At 34.8% G+C, this 17431-nt stretch overlaps 1 protein-coding gene across 1 annotated transcript in view; it reads left to right on the plus strand.

Annotated features, from left to right (window-relative positions):
• The window catches only part of CAAP1 (caspase activity and apoptosis inhibitor 1), a 77398-nt gene that overhangs the window by 15458 nt on the left and 44509 nt on the right, over positions 1–17431 (plus strand). Inside the window, exon 5 of the mRNA XM_018051896.1 lies at positions 12168–12241. Within this exon, the coding sequence (XP_017907385.1) occupies positions 12168–12241 (74 nt within the window). The remainder of the gene's footprint in view (positions 1–12167; positions 12242–17431) is intronic.

A 17431-nucleotide genomic window follows, 5' to 3' on the forward strand; every position in this document is an offset into this window, starting at 1 on the left:
GTTTAAAGTACAGAATGTCTAGAAAAGGAAGCTCTGGTTCAAGGGAAAATACATAAAGGCCAAAGGTTTGCCTTGGAACCAGTTCTATCAGTTTTTCAGGGTCTTATCAACTGGGACACATACCTTTACCTCTTTATCCCTGTTTTGATGAACACAAAGAACTTTAAATAGATCTGGATAAAGCAGTCTTTATTATTAAAAGCACACGGAAATTTTGATATTTTCTTTTAATGAGCAACTTATGTGCTTTTGTTATAGTGCTTATGGCAAAGGAGATAGTATTAAGGATTCTTAGGATTGCCTAAGAAGCTATAAAATGACAACTTTCAATGGAGGTATTTATGTATATGGTATTTAATATGCTTTATGTGAATTTTCTCATAAACCATTAAAGTTTGAAAATACAGTACACACAGATGTTTATGCACAATTTAAAAAAATTTAAAATGAGATTTTCAGTTTTATATGATTCATATGTTTATAAAACAAACAGCTTTATATGTTTTAGTCTAAGGTCAGCTTTCAGATACATTTTTTTCCCCCCAAACTCTTGATTTCTGCTGCTTTTTGAAATTTTGATTGCTTACTCATACTTAATTTACAATAGTTCTCTTTCTTTCTTTCTTTTTTTTTAAACAATAGTTCTTTTTTACTTTCAAAAGTAACACAAAATAGTAGTTATAAGAAAATTTTGACAGTGCACTACTTTAAAACTGAAATTAGTGAGTGTTATAACAATTTTAATAGAAATGAGATGTATTAACTATGAAGATAGGACATTCATAGTTTCTAAATACCTTCATTTTTAGAAAGGTGAGGGTTGAGATTGTCACTTTTGTTCACCTTAGGTGAATAAGTGGGCAATTTTATGTTATATTGAGATGGTGTAAAACCTTAGCATGTATCATTTTGCAGTGTTTTAAAACTTAGATATTGTCACAAGAGTTGGAATGCTACCAATTGCAAGTTGCTTACCAAGAACATCTGTTTTAAGTAAATAAGATAATATGCCTGCATGCAGAGTGCTATCTTCATTTGGAAAAGAAGCTTTATTGTAGCTCAAGTAGCACTAAAAATGAGAACAGGTATTAACTTGGCATATACTGTGAGATGATTGCACTAAAGAATATGTTTGTAATGAAATTTAAGTCTTAAATAGTGCAATAAAATAATCAGGATTGTGGTTTCACATAAAAATAAAAATACAAGCACTTTAGGGAAATCTTAGCAATGTTTTAGTATTGTTCTCATAAATACTTTTATGAATTTTAAATTAATATGCTTTCAATGAATGATATTGAGGGAAATGTCAGTGGAAATGAAGCTGTATTTCTCTATGGATAGTAAGCAATGTTGAGATACTATCCCAGTTCTGGAAGGCAGAGAAGTTTAAAAACCCAGCTTCTCAAACTTAAGGTATACTGCAGAGTAGATTTGCTAGAGTGTTCTGGAACTCTAGTCACTGCTCCTTAGCAGAGGATGGGCATGTTCTAAACTTCAGTTACTGAATTCTAGTTCTGGATACTTAACTTTTTGAAAAAGTAAGATACTCCTAAACAGGTCTTAGGATAGGAGATTTTCCATTATACATATAATTTAACAACAACTAGAATTGTGTTTATGACCACTCTTGTATTGTGGACCTATAGTGATATGTGGTAGAACTCTGATGCTGTTTGTTGGTTGAATAAAAAAAAACATTAATTTTTCTTCTGTTTTTGGTAAGGGGAAAGCGTCCATGCCCTTTTTGATGAAGTATAGCTATTTTGTGGGTTCAGCTCACTGTCCTTAGAGTACTCAGGGTTCAATTTGTTCCAATTCAGGTCACTTATATTCCTTGAATATTTATGTATAAGTAACTTTCCAAGGGGCAGGAGTACTCAGCCAAATGCTCATCTCTCAATAAGTGTCAATAAAACTGAACTTATTGGGAATAAAAGACTATTGCTTCATTAACTGCTATTATTAAGCTTCAATGGGATAAAGTATTTGAATAAAGTTTATAGTGCTCTGAAAGTGAAAGTGAAAGTTGCTCAGTCGTGTCTGACTCTTTGCGACCCCCATGGACTATACAGTCCATGGAATTCTCCAGGCCAGGATACTGGAGTGGGTAGCCTTTCCTTTCTGCAGGGGATCGTCCCAACCCAGATCTCCCACATTGCAGGCAGATTCTTTACTGTCTGAGCCACCAAGGAAGCCCACAGTGCTTTGGAGCATTGAATTAATGGGCAGCATGAATCTACAGTACATGATTAAGTGAGCATTTTTATCAGTGGATACAAAAAAGGCATCAAGTAAACCCAAGACCAAACCTTATTAGGAATAATACCTTCAGAAATTGACCTGTGATTCATCAAACTCACATAAACTGCTCTGGAATGTATGAAGTTGTTTTGTAAAAGTTATTTGACTATTTATTTGTTTATTTAACTCTACCTTGAATACCTATTATTCAGTATGTTCCCTCCCATATTATTGGAAACCTCCTTCAACTTCTGCCAACTTGATAACTTTGAAGCAAATCTTGATCCAGTTCTTTTTAAATATTTAGCAGATGGCCACCTCTCTGAAATCTTTGTATATATTCCTTGGAATGGGGAGGCCTGAGCTTCTCAGAGGTCCTGGATAGGCTTGAATTGTAACTGTTTTCCGTTGGGGAATTTTGAGGGTCTTCAGAAGCGTTTCTGATTTTGTAAGTGTCTACACACAAAAGAATTGTATTCTTTGTGTTATAGAAACCTAAGTTTTAAACTATATCTGTTATTTTTTTCATCAGTCATTTTAGTGCCTCGTCTTGCTGCTCAAGCACTGGATTAGATGTAAGCAAGTAGTTTTCCTATTCTCTGCTCTTTAATTATCAACTTTTAAAAAAAATTTAAGATTTTCTTAATCACTTACCTAAATCTTTGTGTTAATTGTCTTTTCCATTTCACTTGAAAAATAAGCCTACTGGTGTTCAGTGCACTAAACTGGTTTGTTAATGCCTATTCTGTATGCCAGTGCACTTTTCCCACCATTTGAAGGGTTTGCTTTACCAAGAGTCACTCATGTTTACTTCCAATGCAATTACTGTAACTTTATAATATAGTGAAATATAAAAGCTGATGAAATAGCAGTATGAAAAGATCAGTTGATCACATTGATTGCTTTGGAAAAACTCAAAGTACAGTTAGCTGTGGAATAACAGCAGTAAAAGTTTGGGTGGCATTGTGTGTATATATATACACAAAGGGTTATCTTTTTCTGCACTCAGAGTTTTCTGTTTTAAATAAGCCAAAAGCAGAGATGTAGACAATGGCTTATGTGAGTAGGATGAGCCTGAACTCTTTTCTGTGGATTCTTATCCAAAGATTGGTGAATGAAGATGCATTCCTGTTTTATGTTAACCTAAGATGCTTAACTTATATATGTAACTTTTAAGCGTTTCCCTGTGTAAATTTTTTCTTTTCCAGTAAAGTGATACCACCTGTCTGAGTTAGAAAAAAGTGATTTCACTGTATTAGATTGTTTTTACTCTTTTATTATGAAAAGTGTCATCTATCTAGAAAAGTAGAGAGACTAGTATAATGAAACCCCCAAATAACTATTTCCTAGACGTAACAGTTATTACCACTTTTCATATTTGTTTCATCTGTTTTCTTGAAGTACTGTAAAGTAGGTTGATTCTAAATGTTTATGTTTGAAATTTCAGAGAATAAGGACATTTTCCCACATAGCCATGTGTCTTGTGTCTGTTATTTAACAGCTTGTTTATTTGAATGGTAAATACATGCACTTGTACATAGTATAATTTTTAAAAGTATACAGTGAGAATTAGTCTCACTCTTTTTTTTCTTTCCCATTCTGAATGCCTTCCTATAGGCAGCCACAATAAACCAGTTTCTTGTATATCCTCCCCAAGATATTCTGTACATTTACAAATGTATAAGTGTATATATATTTTTTCTTCTCACATAAATTGTAGCATACTATGCAAATTGTTCCGTACCTTTTTTCATTAAGTCTTTTCCATTTAATAGTATGCCTTTTCTTTTCTTTTGTTTTACTTAGTGCATATAAGGCTTACTGTACGTGTGTGTGTGTCTGTGTGTGTATACATACATATATATACATATATACATACATGTATATATGTATACACACATGCATCTGTGTACTATTCCATTATTGGATAAAGCAAAAGTTTGTCAATGGACATTTAAGTGTTTACTATCTTTTGTTACTGCATATGGTATGAATGTATCTGTATGTAAGTAATCATGTTTTTCAGTGATTATATAAATACCTGTAAATTAATTGTTGGATTAGATGTTTGGGCATTTGAAACTTTAAAAGGTAACTGCCATAATTGACTTTCACAGAGTTTAAACTGATTTATACCTGTCCCCACAAATGTGGAGTATGTGTTTTCATATACTTTAGCTAATATGTTATCTGACATTTTGATGGTTGTTCCCCTGTTAGGTAAAATTCTCACCAATACCAACGCTGCACTGGGGATTTTAATCTACAATCTCATGAAGTGAAGTGAAAGTCACTCACTTGTGTCCAACTCTTAACGGCCCCATGGACTATACAGTCCATGGAATTCTCCAGGCCAGAATACTGGAGTGGGTAGCCTTTCCCTTCTCCAGGGGATTTTCCCAACCCAGGGATCGAACCCTGGTGTCCCACATTGCGGGCAGATTCTTTACCAGCTGAGCCACAAGGGAAACCCAAGAATGCTGGAGTGGGTAGCCTGTCCCTTCTCCAGGGGATCTTCCTGACCCAGGAATCGAACCCAGGTCTCCTGCATTACAGACAGATTCTTTACCAACTAAGCTATCTCTTACTGTGAGTGAAATTGACTGTCTTTCTGTAAGTTACAGAGCTGTTTGAACTTCCTTTTCCTCTGAGCTCTTTGTCATTTTTTTACCTTTTGTGTGTATGTGGGTAGAGGGTTTTGGTCTTTTTAATAGTCCATTGTTTGTGATATGGGTTGCAATTTTTTTTTTTTTTTTTTTGCTGTTGCTTAACTTTACTTATAGCTTTATTTATTTATTTATTTTTGCACATGTATACATATTTCAGGTTTATATAGTCTGATTTTATCAAACTTTTATGGTTTTCGGGTTTTATATTTAGAAAAGGCCTTCTCCATTCTGAAATTATAAAAAGTATTTTTCATACTTCCTTCTGGTACTTTATGGTTTTTTAAAATATTGAAATCTTTGATTCATTTGGGATTTATTCTTGGTTACCAGTTGTTATTGCTCTTGTGTGTCTTTTCATTGAAAATTTCCACTGTAAAATAATAATTCCATCTTGGTTTAATAGCATATCTTAGTTTTGCCAGTAGAAATAAGTATTTTCCTGTGAGGCTTGGGGTCAATTTTGAATGAAAACTGACTTGATACTTTGAGATATAGATACTGACTACTTAGAATTTTTAGTATTACCACTTGGAAAACTAATATCTTTACGCAGGAGAAAGTCCGCATAAATGTGAAAAACGAAGGTTCTTGAGTTAAACTAAACCTGCATTTTTAACAGCAGACCTCCACAGCTTACTATCTCTCTGACTTTTGACAAGTTACTTAACCTTTCTGGGCCTGAATTACTTTGTTTGGACAATAGACGTAACATCAGCACCTACTCATATGATTGTGATGATGATTAAATCAGAAAAAATTGTAAAGTGCTTAGAATAGTACTTGTTGAGAAGCAGTGAAAAATGTTGCTGTATTTGCTGTAGAATTTTTAACTTTGAATTTGTAACAATCACCATTCTTAAAATTCCACTTTACATTGATGAATATTGGGGATTCCTCTCCCCAAATTCTTTTTATGAAACCCTAAAGAAAGCAAAATAACTCATCGTTATTTTTAATTATTATTTTTTACTGTTACTGCCTTTTTAAAAAACAATTTATTACTTAACAAGTTCCTAACTTTTTCATTTATTAAAAATATAGTTTAAGAGAAAACTATTGTATACATATTTTAAAGCATAGAAGGATTTTTTTTTCCCAACAAATGCGATCAATTTCTTAAATTGCCATTACTCTATGCTCAGTTATTTATTTTTTTATTTGTACAGTCCAGGTCTTTGTTTTCTTTACACCCATCATTATGCTCAGTTATTTTGAACTCAGTATGTATTCTAAAGAGCATTGATTACCTGTACCCTACTTATGTCCTTATGTCCTTTTAAGTTGCTATTAGGCTGTGATCCTTAGGCAGACTATCAAAATAATAGGATAAATTTTTCAGAAAACCTTCACAGAAAATGCTACTAATCATTGACAATATTGCAGCTTAAAACTTGGATAGGACTCCAGGTTTAGCGTTAGTAGAATGTTTGCATATCCTACTTGTACCCCTTTAAATAAAGCACTTACAAAATGATCTCATACAACTTAAAACTGGAAAGGCTTGAAAACAGGAGTATCGGGATAGAAGAAAGAGGAGAACCTCTGTTTCCTTTAGTCATTTTTGTATAGGCTAGAGCCCCCCGTTTAGAGAATTGCCTTATTTACAAAAACTTATAATTGTAGAGAGGCAATTTATAGAACAGATTCTTAGAGAATCATGGATCAGAGAAATTGGAGTATGGTAACTCATTTTTAGAATTACATTATTTGGGGAATGGAAATGGAAACAAGGGTTGAATTTTGCTATCTTGAGTAATGAACTTGCTGAGGGAAACGTTAGAGGTATGGATTAATTTGCTGTTTGGAAAAAGCCCTTTGAGAAAAACAGTTTTGCTCCATTCCATGGTGTTCGAGGGTTACATTTGAGTACTATGTGATTTCATTTTTGTGAACTTGTTCTAAGACTTGGCAGTAACCTATTTGAAAAATATTAAAAGTGTAATTTAGAACAAAATTCATTAAAAAAATTATATAGTTATGTGAGTTTGGATAAATTTATCTACCATCGCAGCCACAATAAGACCCCTTCCGTCACACTCAGAATTTCCCCCATGGCTCTTTGTAGTCCACTCATTCTCCTGTCTCCAGCCCTTGACAACCACTGATCTGATTTTTGTCCTTATACTATTTCTTTTTCCAGAATGTCATATAGATCAGTACAGTATATAGCCTTCTGAGCCTGGCTTCTTTTACTCAGCATAATGCAGTTGAGATTTGTTTATGTTGCTGTGTGTATCACTAGTTCCTTCCTTTTCCTGGATGGGTAGTTGGTGTTCCACTGTGTGGATGCACCATAGTTTGTTATCCTTTTTCCAGGTGAGGCCATTTAGTAGGCAGAAAAATGACTCTGGGGTCTCTAGAACCTGAGAATGTCTTACTTTTGTATACTGACAAAAGGGATTTTGCAGATTTGGTTAAGGTTAAGGACTTTGAGATGGGGAGATTATTCTGAATTATGCAGGTTATCCCAGTTCTCTTCACACTGAGTAATTTAAAGGGAAAGAAGAGTAGGTCAGAGATGTGCCATGAGAGGACCTTGACTGGGAGCTGGCAACCAGCAAGGCAGCAAGGACTTTGGTCCTAGCATATCAGGGAACTGACAGCCAAAATGAGCAGGGAATGAATTCTCCCCTAGAGCCTCCAGAAACAAAGGGAGTTTGTAGGGACTTTGATTTTAGTGCAGTGAGACCCCGCCCAGACGTCTGACCCACAGAGGTGTGGTATACATTTATGTTATTTTCAACTATTGACCATATATATATGTGTTAGATCTGTTTCTGGACTCTCTTCTGTTTTGCTAATCTGGGTGTTTATCCTTTCTCTAATACCGTCACTGTCCTAATTACTGTAGCCTTTAGTGCGCATCCTTAACCTTTGTTACTCTTTTTCAGAATTGCTTTGGTTACTCTAGTTTCTGCCTGTGTCTCATTTTTAATAGTACAAAACTCACAAGTTGGTAGACTGGCTTCTTTCAGCCTCTGTTTTACTCCTAGGATAGTGCAAAGAACCAAGGGTTATACCTATTGCTAGGCTAGTTTGCCTGATTGATAGCTAATTTTTGCCAGAATGGGAAGAATCCTGATGCGGCTCTCTTTCTTTATCCTTTTGTTGAGGTCTCTTCCCAGTATTTTTCTTTTGGACAGGAAATTGATTTTTTTTCTTTTAGAAATATAAACCTTAGTAATTCACACGTGTGGTTCTTTTTGGTTAAGTCATACAGATCTCCCCAATGTATTACTCTGATTTAAAAGCAAACTCATTCGAGTTACAAGAAAGAATCCTGCCTAGAACTGTATTGCAGGTAAAAGAAAGAAAGGTGGACTGATGTTGGTTTGAGAATTTAAATCCCAAGGATAGACATAGGGCTCTTTTATAATTCAAAGCCAAGACCGTAAATTAAGCTGTTTTAGGGAGCACTGCAGATGGTAGAAGAGAACTGGGAAAATTAAAACTGCCTTTCTTTTTTCTTAATGGAAAAGAGTACAAGAAGCATTGTGAGATTCTTAAACTCACGCTAACCATGTGTTCCTTCCTTCCCTCCCTCCTTTACCTCTTCTCTCTCCAGTTGTTATAAAATTCTGACATAGTTTTAAAGTGTTTGATAGAAATATTTAAATATCATTTAAATATAAATTGGAATTCCTCTAGTTTTCCTACCTCTGACACTATTAGTATGTTTTATCATCTGGGGATGACATTTTTTATTTTCCTAAAGCTGGAAATAAGATGTATGTACACATACTTTTCTTATATTTTAAGACATTTCGTATTTTGTTTCTATCTTGCCTTCCTTTTATATTCTTTAGTGAAAATCTTTAAATTGTATTATAGAACTCTGAATGTATATGGTAGCTTTAGTTGTAAATCTGTGAATGGAATTTTTTTTCAGCTTCAGATGATACTGATGTAAAAGCATCTAGCTTTTCACTTTTCAGCCACAAGGTGGTGTACTGCCTCTATTGTCTGCAGTTTTTTTGTTTTGTTTTGTTTTGTTTTTTTTTGGTGACTTTCTTCAACAACCAGGTCAAATCCAACTTAAGAAAAAAAGAACATTATAAAAGTTCACTTCAGGCAGTAAAAGAGATTGTTTATGACAGCAGATAGTCTTTATAGAGGGGTCTAGTTTTATCTGAAGGTGATTCAAGGAGCTTTCACAGAGAAAATGAAAAATGAAATTAAAATAATTCATAAAATATTTCATTGCTTTATTAATTTTTACTTGCAAAAATTTAAGAGTTATTAAAATGTTGTAGGAATAAGAATAATATAAGAAGTATACATGAATGCTTTACCTAGATTTATCTGTTTTTAATATTTTATCCCATTGCACATACTCTGTTTATATACTTGTGTATTTCTTTCTGAAACATTTAAAGCTGAGTAACATACATCATGACATTTTACCTCTAAATACTACATTGCATTTTTTCCTAATAGTGATATTCTTTTTCATATAACCACAATACATTGTTAACTTCAGTAAATTCAGCTTTAGTAAATTTAACATTGATAAAATAGTTTTGTTGAATCTGCCATCAGTATTTCCATTTGTCTCTTGACTCAATAATATGCTTTATAATGTTTTTCCACTTTAGTTGAGGAGCCTCACATCAGTTGTAAGATTTAATTGTCACTACTCTTTAGCTTCCTTTAACCTGGAATGTTTCCACAGCCTCTTTGTATTTTACAACATTGAATTTAACTTCCCTCCCCACTTTTAATAGAATATTACTCATTCCCACTTTGGCTTTGTCTGATGATTCCTCATGATACAGATTATACATTCTCAACTGTAATTTTGACCGCTTCCAATTTGCCTTGATTCATGGAACTAACATTCCAGGTTCCTATGCAATATTGCTCTTTACAGCATCGGACTTGCTTCTATCACCAGTCACATCCACAACTGGGTATTGTTTTTGCTTTGGCTCCATCCCTTCATTCTTTCTGGAGTTATTTCTCCACTGATCTCCAGTAGCATATTGGGCACCTCCTGGCCTGGGGAGTTCCTCTTTCAGTATCCTATCATTTTGCCTTGAACTGTTCATGGGGTTCTGAAGGCAAGAATGCTGAAGTGGTTTGCCATTCCCTTCTCCAGTGGACTACATTCTGTCAGACCTCTCCACCATGACCCGCCTGTCTTGGGTTGCCCCGCAGGCGTGGCTTAGTTTCATTGAGTTAGACAAGGCTGCGGTCGGTGTGATCAGATTGGCTAGTTTTCTGTGATTATAGTTTCAGTGTGTCTGCCCTCTCATGCCCTCTTGCAACACCTACCATCTTACTTGGGTTTCTCTTACCTTGGGCGTGGGGTATCTCTTCACGGCTCCTCCAGCAAAGCGCAGCCGCTGCTCCTGTTCTTGGACGAGGGGTATCTCCTCACCGGCTGCGCCTCCTAACCTTGAATGTGGAGTAGCTTCTCTCGACCCTCCTGCACCCACGCAGCTGCCACTTCTTGGACTTGGGGTTGCTCCTCTAGGCCACTGCCCCTGACCTTGGGCGTGGGGTAGCTCCTCTCACTACATGAGTCGTGTTCTGTCTATTAAGGTCTTGTGTATACCTAAGGTCCTTTTAATGATGATGTTCCTTTATGTTTTTGTTCAAGTCATTTTTAAAAAATTGGGTGTATGTGTTTAGAAGAGAAATAAATTCCATTCACGTTTAAGAGCAAACAAACATTTTCTCTAAAGGAATATACTTAGAAATAAGGTTCCCAGTTCAGTTCAGTCGCTCAGTCATGTCCAACTCTTTGCGACTCCATGAATCGCAGCACTCCAAGCCTCCCTGTCCATCACCAACTCCTGGAGTTCACTCAAACTCATGTCCATCAAGTCAGTGATGCCATCCAGCCACCTCATCCTCTGTCGTCCCCTTCTCCTCCTGCCCCCAGTCCCTCCCAGCGTCAGGGTCTTTTCCAATGAGTCAACTCTTCACATGAGGTGGCCAAAGTATTGGAGTTTCAGCTTTAGCATCAGTCCTTCCAGTGAACACCCAGGACTGATCTCCTTTAGAATGGACTGGTTGGATCTCTTTGCAGTCCAAGGGACTCTCAAGAGTCTTCTCCAACACCACAATTCAAAAGCATCAGTTCTTCGGCACTCAGCTTTCTTCACCAGTAGATAAAATCTAATTTGACGTAAGACTTAAGGTGACATATTTTAACTTGATTTTTGCAAAGCTTTTAATGTAGTGTATTGGCATTTAATCTGTCCCTAAACTGCCAGGGAGTCTTGTTGATATGCTCTTTGGGATCTGCTTGTCATTCTGGTGAAAGAATAAAATCGACATTAGACCAAAAGAAATAAAAAAAATTGAGATATCTCAATATTAAATCTCTGACGTGTCGCAACACCAGATTAAAATATTTTTATAATCTCTATTTGAGTTTGTGCTTGTATTACTAAAATTTCAATACAAAACAAACTTAAAAGTTCCAAATGTGTTGGCTGGAAAGAAAATTGTAAACTTCTCAAAGAAATAATCACATCTTTATCCTTTAGTTATTTGAGGAATTTATTATTAAGTGAATATAAAGTTTTGTGAATAGGTAACTTTCCTAGATATTTTTAGTTTGTTAGTCTTAGAGTGTGTATAAAAATTCTCAGAAGGTGATAGACACATATTTTAAAGAAAATAGTCATTTTGAGTATTCATAATAGTTAATTTCTTGACTTTCTGAAAAGTGTTTGTAACATCAGTATAAAGATGGTACAGTGCTCTCTAAGAAAAAGAAATAGTTGAGCTCTTTTGCAGAACATAGTGGATCAAGAACTTTTTAGTGGCATCTTAAACATAATCCATTTCTTTGATTACATATGTGTATTACAAATAAAACATGTATTTCCCACGTACTGTAAACATTAAAGCATTTGAGGTATGAAATTAGATGACTGTAAAATGATTTGAATGCCAAAACGCCCATTAAATTTAACAGTTGAACTTGAAAAATTACTGGATTCTTCTGTGAGTTAGGATTTCTCCCATTAGCTACCCTGCAGAGTATAGGAAAGGAGAAAAAATTACCTTGGTATTCTTTCCAGGTTTGCTCTTTGATTTTACAAAGAAGTAAACTACTTAAATTGTGGTAGTTTGTAGCCACTACTTCTGACACTTGTATACATGTTTCTGTCTCCAGAGTGTACTGAATGGTACCCTGGGGACTGAGAAGGATTCACTGTGTCTTTTCAAGTGTATAACTTAATTCTAGGACCTTGAATATTGTTTAAAAAGTTGTTTTTATTTACTTTCATTCCTCAGACAAGACAGCTGTGTAGATTCTACTTCATCCCTGAGAGAGAACAAGCAACCTGAAGGTTTGGAATTAAAACAAGGTATGGATCACATACTTGACTTTTTCTGAAACATTTGCCTGAAAATTGTAAGCATTTTACCAATAATAAATTTTCATAGTCTTCTAGTTTTCCCTCATTTTATAAATAGGGAAAGAAGATAATTTATTTGGTCTGAGGTCAAGAGTCAGGAATACATCCTTTATTTCATGACTCCTTCAGGTATTGGAGTGGTTCTGCCTTAGTAATATATGGTTACAAATGCCAAAGGTATCATTTTCAAAAGTTTTAATTCAATAATCTATTATATACTCTTAGCTGCAGGATCGGAGAAGGCAATGGCACCCCACTCCAGTACTCTTGCCTGGAATATCCCATGAACAGAGGAGCCTGGTGGGCTGCAGACCATGGGGTTGCTAAGAGTCGGACACGACTGAGCGACCTCACTATCACTCTTCACTTTCATGCATTGGAGAAGGAAATGGCAACCCACTCCAGTATTCTTGCCTGGAGAATCCCAGGGACGGTGGAGCCTGGTGGCCTGCCGTCTATGGGGTCGCACAGAGTCGGACACGACTGAAGTGACTCAGCAGCAGCAGCTGCAGGATACTGTAGATATATTGACTGGATAACTGTGGGTTTTATGTGGAGGAAAAAAGTTTTATAGGATTATTTTTCTCTTTTTTTTGTTTTTTGCTTGATGTTTTGTCCTCATTTACTTTCTTCCTTATGTATTGTTTTCTACAAATCAGTAACTTTTATAGCGCAAGTAAATTGGTATTCGTTATTTATTCCAGCCAGGTAGCTCAGTAGGACTAATCTATTAGATGTCTTTTTGTTTGTTTGCTTTTTCCTCATGCCTTGTAGGGAAAATTGAATGTAAAAATAAGTTTTTATTAGTTCCTCAAAGACTACCTCACATTTTTCCATTTTCCTGATAAAATTACTTCAGAGCCATGAGAGTCTGTTGCGGCCAAAAGGGTTATCTTGTTTATTTCATAGGCAGCTAATCTTTGATGGCTTACAATAGTTTCTCCAAAACTTTGAGTCATAAGAACTTCCTTGGTAGAGAGATACAGGTCATCAGTTTATTCAGGCAGAATTTCTTCTTTTAAGCTGCGGCCCGTATTACCAACAATTAAGAAAGGGGAAAAAAAGTTGGTTAATTTGTGATTCTTTCAGTTCGTATGTAGAGAGAACAAAATCTAAGTTTTCTATAATTCTAATTTATGTTCTCTAGCATTTATATATATTTCTGATGATTTTGAGAATTCCAGTGCTTTTCAGAAGTCCTGTTGTGTTAACTTCTTCAATAGCCAGACGAATTATATCTTTGTATTCTTACTTCTTCTCAGTATATTCTTGCTTCTTTTTAGCATCCCCAAAGGCATAAACTCAGATTCATAGATTTATTTATTATTGTCATGTATAAATACATGCTAAGCATACATCATTTTCATATAATGTAGTCATAATCATTTATCTCTTGTACCCTGTGTGTATTTTGACAGCACTGCTGTTGTTTCTGCCTTTGTTTCTGTTTTTGCATTTAATCAGCAGGTGGTGTAGAGACTGTTACTAGATTATCTGTGGAGAGAAGAATGCCATATAAGGGATGGAAAAGTTCAGAATAGACAGGTTAATTCTCGTTCCCAGGGAGAAAGGAATGGAGACCCCATTGTACAAATTAGCTAGTGCCGCACTCTAAGGGCTCTCCCCTTGTTCCGGCACCTGGAGCTCTCTTCAAAATTTCCTTCCTGGTGCCAACAGCCTGTTTTGCTGTGACTTTTTTTTTTTAATGGTAACTTCAGTCATTTGAAAATTAGCGATGGAGGTAAAGAAGGAGAGAAGAATAACTCAGTAGCCAGATACCGCAAAGCCCAGTTTTTAATGCTCAGGAGCCTTGATAGACACTCTTAGGTTCTCACTTCAGCATCAGAAACGTCAGGAACACAGTCATCAGTAAGTGACAGCCAGCAGGGGTGAGGAAACAGGAGATCCAAGCACAGCAGTACCACTGTGCAGTACTGTTCATGTGCATACTGTGACTGAATTTATAGAAAATGGTTCCTTTTCAGCTCCTTTTGGAAAACAGGAAACTTTTCCTGTTTAGACAAATGCCTTTGAAATGGTTAAAATTTTAAATTTTGCTGCATAATGGGGTATATTATAAATTATTTAGAAGATTCAATTATGTGGAACACCTTACAGACGAATGTTAGTAACACTGAAATCCGAACCAGAGAGTAAGTAACTTTCTGGGAGTTACCCAAGAAGTTGAGGTACCCCAGGAAACAGAAATGCTGGTAGGCTCAGTAAAGATTGCCTTTTTTCTAAATGGACTAATACTATTTTTAGTCTATTTTTAATATGCAGATTTTAAAATTGATTTATTGTTATCTCTAACTTTCTATTTTTGCTCACAGTTGGTTAATAAAAACAGAATGTAATTCTCCTTGTGAATGCATTGTCATTTTATTTAATGGCTTGACCATTTAAGAAAATTCACTGAAGCTTAGTTAGTATTAAAGTAACTGTTCAGTAGACCAAAATATAAAGCAGCATTGAATTTTCTCTTTGCTCTTTCAGGATAAAATAAATCTTATTATTATGCCCTATTAATAGTATATGATATTGGCAAGTTATTTAAATTATCTTTTTCAGTTTTTTCAGCTTCTGAAATACTCAATATTGAGAAATAGTAACTACATATTAGGTAAATTGAAATTGGCATTTCTTTGTCGAATACTGGTATTATTTATCTTGTTGATAGGAGATTCATTTATGAAACTAGCTGTGCTGAAGATGAGTGTCAGACTGTACACTAACTTCTGCCTTCACTGAGAAAACATTTAAATGTAAATATAATCCGGTTGATTGATACTGTGGTAAAATAGCATTAGGATCAGTGTTGTAAATCATTTTTAGCAAAAGGGTAGAAGAGTGGTTTATATAAATTTTCTAAATTGGTCATTTGTGCTAGTTAAAAAAAGTGCAACTGCTATTTGTCAAAGATATTTATTTTTCAGTTTATGTGCTTTATAGTTTCTTTTTTTGCCTGTTTTAAAATTGGGGGATAATTGCTTTACAGTGTTGTGTTGGTTTTGGCCATATAACAGCATGAATCAGGCACGAGTATACATATATCCCCTCCCTCTTGACTCTTGAACCTCCCCCGGCCCGGGCTGTCACAGAGCACCAGCTGAGCTCTGGTGTTACGCAGCAACTTCCCACTAGCTCCGTGTTTTACATGCGGCAGTGTGCGTGGTTCAGCGCTACTCTCTCACCATCCCGTCCTCGCCTTTTCCTGCTGTGTCCACGAGTCTGTTCTCGGGTCAGAGTTATTTAATACATTGAAAATATTTTTAAAATATAAAACAAATCTTTGCTAATACTAGTGAACTCTCATATATTTATCTATAAATAAATGCATTTAAGACATTCAGTAATATTAAAGCAATTTAAATTGTTGCTTTAAAGTTTATAACTGGAGTATGTGTAATTTTGCAAATTATTCTCCTTTGTAACTTCAAGAATTAAGCTGTTATGTTTGTGTTCCTTATTGGAAGTTGTTATGAGATTTTTTTTTTAACTCTACATGATTAAATAGCTAAGTTAAAATTGTATATTTAGGATGAAGAGAAGAGTTGAGATTTATAGTAGTACCTTTAAAATATTTGAAGGGCTGCTATGTAGAAGACTGATTGATTAGGTTTGTTCTAATAGAGAATAAAAGTAGAGCTAGTAAATAAGGTTGTTCTTAGATATGGTTGGTTCAGTTTGTTTATTTCAGATAGTCAGATGTATCAGAAAATGCATTCTGCTTGCTGATAGATACATCCATATTGCTGAAGGTGTTTTCACACAAGTTACACAAACGGCCACTTGGTGGTGCTGCTGTAGAGAAGATTCAAGTCGTGTTTAAACATTTGGATGTTTGACCTTAATCTTGAAGTTCCTTTCCATCAGATTTTCTAAAGACCAGTGCCTAGTGCAGTGTTGGCACTTGTGAAGAGTGTTAATAACTGTTTTATTAAATTGTTTGCTGTAAGAATAATGAGATATGCAATCTTTTCCCTCTCTCCATTTTTCTGTTAGAGAAAAAGATGCTTGATTTTTAGTCTTTTAAAAAAGCTCTATGATGGTTTCCAAATACATTCATTTGAATACAGTAATAAAAATAGGTAATGTAACCACATGGTATATAAAATGATCAAAATTAATAAGACATTGACTGCATTTTCCTCTGCATCTTTTACACCAACTTTCTCATGTGAAAATTATTCCCCTTATTTATTAGAGAAAGACATGCAAACACAAAAAAATGCACACAGACTTTTATTATGATTAGACGCAAGTCTTGTCCCTTTTTTTTAAAAAAATTAATGTAGTTGCCTCACGCAATTATATTTTGGCCTTCTAATTCAGGAGTTAGTGAATGATAGCTTTAAGAATTTACCTTGTTGAGAGCTTCAAGAATTTGAAAAGTAGAATTTAATAGGGAAAAATTGTTCGCAGTGGTTAACCCATGTGATGAAATTTAGATACTTTCAGCCTTTCAGACTGCTGGTCAACAAAGTATAATTATTACACACTCCCTGAGAATATAAAATGAAAATACTAGAAATTTTAAAGTGAATAAATACATTAAAACTATTATGTAGTTTTTATGTATTTTTATTAATATATTTAAATTTCTTCCTTAAAAATTTTCAAATATGGTAATTATATATCATATTATGTATTAATTTATAAGTAAAAATAAATTTTTTTTGTGTGTAGTGGGACAGGTACTTAAAAATGTTTTCAATGATAGGTTTATGTAACCAATGAAGTTGAGAGATGACTCTTTCAGACTGTTATTAAGGACTGATGGTGACCATAAGTGTTCATTTATTACTTCTACAAAATTAAATGTGATATAAGATTTTTCCATTGTTTAGCAAAGATAGTAAACAAAAAAACTGTATGAGACTGTTTGAATCCTTAAGGTGAGAGTAGATAGAAAAACTCAGCTAATTTTTGTTCTTACTGCTTTTGTTGTTATTGTTCTGAGGTAATACTGCTCTAGGGTAAGCGAAGGTAGGTACGGAGGGGAACTAGAATAAAAAAGAATGAAGAAATGAATTTGTGCTTACAAAGGGGTTGATTTTTGCTGAAAAGAACTTCACAACCGTGGAGGAATAAGTACAAGTTATAAAAAACTGAAAAGACAATGAGAAAAGTGTGATC

The sequence above is a fragment of the Capra hircus genome, chromosome 8, assembly GCF_001704415.2.
Source record: "Capra hircus breed San Clemente chromosome 8, ASM170441v1, whole genome shotgun sequence".
Taxonomy (NCBI): Eukaryota; Metazoa; Chordata; class Mammalia; order Artiodactyla; family Bovidae; genus Capra; species Capra hircus.